Source organism: Siphateles boraxobius, unplaced genomic scaffold (assembly GCF_051911475.1).
Source record: "Siphateles boraxobius isolate OS27281-9 unplaced genomic scaffold, OSU_SipBor_1 204, whole genome shotgun sequence".
In the NCBI taxonomy this organism is placed as follows: Eukaryota; Metazoa; Chordata; class Actinopteri; order Cypriniformes; family Leuciscidae; genus Siphateles; species Siphateles boraxobius.
Genome location: NW_027508816.1, coordinates 4,645,001 through 4,649,558, shown reverse-complemented (window position 1 = coordinate 4,649,558; position 4,558 = coordinate 4,645,001). Strand labels below are relative to the sequence as shown.

Sequence of the window (4,558 nt, the reverse complement as noted above, 5' to 3'; positions counted from 1 at the left end):
TGTGAATCCTATCAAATCCATAACCCAATAAATATCCCACATCCATATTCTTACCCTTTGTATTGAGATATGCTATTAATTCTCTTCTATCCTCACTATAACTTTGACAGTAATATATTACCCGTTTTATTGTTTATAAATGAGCACTGTAATGTTTAAAACGAGAGGTTGTTTAATAAATCCAAGCGGTTTTAATGCCATTGCTGTGAAAACATTTATTTTTAAGAGTAAAAGTGAATTAACTTAATAGTTTCTTTGACAATTTAGCCAACACTGTTAAAATCATCAACCCAGTTCATTTTACGGCAGATTGTTTTTCTCCTAAACCAAACTGGTTTCCACACAATCTGTGCAGAAAAACTGTGGACCATTCTAACAGACTAGAAAACACTGGACTAAATATTGCATTAGTATTAGTCAGATTACCAACATTCATTTGCACCAAAAAACAAAGAAAACACTTTCACTTCAATAACAACTGATATATCGGACATGCTCATGTATTTCCTATCCTAACTACTGCATGCATGATAATAAGCTCAGTTTGGTCCTTTTAAACTTTTTCCCTGAGGAACAGCGGCTCCGTCATGTCAGAGGTGGAGTTAAACACTGTCCACATCCACTAGATGGAGACAAGCACCAGCTTCAACACCACAAACACACACTTTCTGGGTATTAGACTTTTAATTTCAGAATTTAAATTGTGTCTTATGATAGAAAAAAAATCAATACAAAGATATAGATTGATTTCAAAGTGCAATTATTGTTTATACAAATAAGTACTATGTTGATGATCCGGTGAAATTACAAATAACATTGAAAAAAAAATATTTTCAAACTATTTAGTCTGAATAAGATAAGTGTGTTCCAGGGAATATAATAGATCTCAGTAATATCCAGAATAATCTCCGTTCATCTGCGGCTGATCTGTTTTCTGAAGGCCTTCAGGGATTTGGCCATCATGGGCGCCACTCCTGTCAACACACAGGACAAGTGATGCATTAAAGAGACAGTAAAGACATGTATAATGTTACAAAAGATTATATTTCAAATAAGTGTTCTTTTTAACTTTCTATTCATCAAAGAGTCCTGAGAAAAAAGAAAAGAAAAAAAAAAAGTTTCCACAAAAATATTTAGTAGCAAAAATGGTTTAATATTGATAATAAATAAGAACCATTAAATAATTGAGGACCAATAATAATAATAATAATAATTGAGCTTCAAACCATCATATTAGAATATTTCTGGAGGATCATGTGACACTGAATATACACTGAAAAATCAGCTTTGATCACAGGAATAAATTATATTTTACTAAATATTCACATAGAAGTCAAATCGGTTACATTAAATAGTAATATTTCACAATATTGCTGTTTTTACTATATTTTGTATCAAATAAATTAAGCCTAGGTGAGCAGAAGAGACTTTTCAAAAACATTTTTTTTTTAAAAATCAATTATATCAATAATGCACAAATTAATGCAATTAGGACAATTCAAAATTCTTAGTGTTTTTTATATTGTTTCCAGTCCAAATATCGAAAAATTATTAAATCAAGATGCCTTTACTAGAGTAAAAAAGTAAGATATGTCTTATTTTCTGAATAAATAAACAAGCAAAATGATCTACCAATTGTGGAAAAGAAAAATAATCTTGTTTCTGTTTGAATTAAGATTATTTTCATTTAAAACCCTTTTTTCCCCCTAGAAAACAAAACATCTCATAATATTTAGTACAATATCTCATCTTGTAAATGCATCTCGATGTAAGAAATGTTTAGACATTAGGACTGGAAACGAGACAAAAGCATATTTCCACATGTGTGTGTGAGAAGTGAGGTGTGTGTGAAACTCACGCTTGATCTTGCGAGGGTCTTGAGCCTGACTGGAGCCGGAGCTGGAGACAGTGGAGGCTTTCACAGCCTCACTGAAGCCGGATCTCCCCCGGATCTCAACCGGCTTCACACTACTGTGGGATGAAGCGACACTGAATGACATCTTCGGTTCAGATATGACTGAAATCTCCCGAGGAACCGATCTGGTCTGTTATTTATCAAGCTTCTCAAAGTGTCTTTTAGTCTTAAGTGCGGAGAATTCATGACATTTACTCCTACTTTCAAACTGAAGTATAAAAGCAAGTTATCAAATGTCTTAAAGAGATAGTTCACCCAAAAGTGATAATTCTGTCAGTAATTACTCTCCAACCCCATAAGACTTTCATTCATCTTTGAAACACAAATTAAGATATTAGGGATGAGATCTGAGAGCTGGCTCGCTCCTTCATAGACTTCTATGTAATTTCATTCTGCCGGTCATGAAAAGTTAAAGACATCGTTAAAATAATCCAAGTGACTACAGTGGCTCAACCTTAAGTTTATTTTTGTGTGCGCAAAAAATAACGACTTGAATTAATGTAACTCCTGGTTATTCTGGATGAGTGAGATTGGCCTGTTTTGTTATTGCTGGAGTTTCTGAAGCGCGTGTAAAGACTCCGCCCTCTTCTGAATGGAGGCGGAGCTGCAGTTCATTAGATCATTTGCATTTAAAGGGACACACATAAACAGCGTGTTTTTGCTCACACCCTAAAAGGGGCAAATTTATCCAGCTATAATAAATGATCTGGTATTTTGAGCTGAAATTTCACAGACACATTCTCGGACACCAAAGATTTATCTTACATCTTGTAATATAATGTCACCTTTAAATTACAACTGGGATGCTTGATAACTAAATTTTAAGAGCAGCTTTGAGCCAAGAATGTTTTTACTCTCGAGTCGATGCTTCGCAGTGTTCTTGTGAATGATTCTGTGAACGGACCTGGTTCTGTCTGTCGGGTGAGCTTGTGTCACGGAGCCGGCCGTGCCGTGGATCTCCTGCTGGATACGCACGTTTCTCGGAGGCTTCGCAGCCGAGTGAATAAACGCCATCTTCACCTGCCTTCCTGAGAGAGAGAGAGAGAGAGAGAGAGAGAGAGAGAGAGAGAGAGAGAGAGAGAGAAGGAGAGAAGGAGAGAGAGAGAGAGAGAGAGAGAGAGAGAGATAGAGAGATAGAGAGAAAGAGAGAAAGAGAGAGAAAGAGAGAAAGAGAGAGAGAGAGAGAGAGAGAGAGAGAGAGAGTGAGTATGACATCAACGGCAGAGTTTCACACATGACCAAAGTGTGACCGCAGCGATAGAGCCGTTATAATGCTGGATTACATGGGCAGTCACAAAATGAGTCCTAAATTTGAAATGGATGCAAAGCTATGGAAGCTTGTTTCCAACATGGAATAAAAAATAAAAAGGATAACTGGGACTTTTGATCTTGAAAATACGGACTTTATACTCTACTCGCAATTGACCTGTGGCTAAGCCACGCCCCCTCCATTCACTCGGACAAACAGTCAGCATTCAGTGACAGGCGAATGGCAATTGATGATTTTTGGAGACAGAAAGATTATATAGATATATATTTTGGTAGAAAGTTGTCTAAAATATTGTGCTTTAATATGTAATTAATGGTTCATGATCAAATTAAATATATACAGGTCTAAGTTGCATACGTTCCCAGGACAAGCCTTTTTACCATCTTTACCAAGAGTAACGTTACCTCTCCGTTAGTTTGGTGATACAGTATTTACATCAATCATTCAGCACAATATTGCTAACATTTGTTATCTCGGTTATTTACAGATACGTTAATGAAGATAAGTGACATGATGTACAACGCAGCTAGAAGCTAACGTTAACATTTTCTAATGTTAGGCTAACGTTACGTTAGAGATGTAAAAGATAACGTTCAAATAAGTTGTTGACTTATCTTAGAACAGATGTAGATATCCTTGTTTAATTTATCCACGTTTAGTTGGTGTTGTGGTCTACCGCATAACTTAATCCAGACACTTATCTCAGTTGAGATGTGGCTTAATTTGGAAAGGGTAAAAAATACACACCGTCGCCCAGCCTCTCGGGATACCTAGTGTCAGAGTTGCATGTACTCCATGCGCACCGTTTGAACATTTTAAACTTAAAAGGACAAGAAAAAACATATAAAAACGAATGAAAACTGACTAACTGCAATGCATTCCAATGGACGAGGAAGCAGAGAATGTCCGAGTGTACTGGGGTAGCTATGCGCACTGTGATTGGCTCATCGCGTTTGGGGGCGTGGCTTATGGCTGTGACCCCATATATGTGAAAAATCATTGTGCAAATAATCAAATGGCCAAAACAGCCCTTTTTTGTTAACGTAGATGCAAAAGAAAGATTGAAGGCTTTATTCTAATTATTCATTATTAATCTATTAGAGCTGCACGATTTTGAATAAATTGAGAATCATGATTTTTTTTTTTTTATCGAGATCATGATTCTGAATAAACAGCGAAGCAAAATAACATGTCATTTATTAGAGGTTCTGATATGTTTAGTGCTGTAGTCCATTTAAAAATATATTTAATTAATTTGAATGAATTTTTAAAAACAAGATTGGTTTGAGTGAATAATTCAATGACTCTAGGGCTGCACGATATATCATTTTAGCATCGATATCGCGATGTGCGCATCCATGATAGTCACATTG

General features: G+C 35.8%; 1 protein-coding gene across 1 annotated transcript in view; it reads right to left on the bottom strand.

Annotated features, from left to right (window-relative positions):
• Positions 1 to 665: 665 nt before the first annotated feature.
• The window catches only part of LOC143745522 (elongin-A-like), a 30,896-nt gene continuing 27,003 nt past the window's right edge, over positions 666 to 4,558 (bottom strand). The window contains exons 9-11 of the mRNA XM_077237649.1: positions 2,820 to 2,943; positions 1,859 to 1,971; positions 666 to 974 (exon numbers count right to left, since the gene is read on the bottom strand). Coding sequence (XP_077093764.1) covers positions 913 to 974; positions 1,859 to 1,971; positions 2,820 to 2,943 — 299 coding nt within the window. The 3' untranslated portion in view covers positions 666 to 912. The remainder of the gene's footprint in view (positions 975 to 1,858; positions 1,972 to 2,819; positions 2,944 to 4,558) is intronic.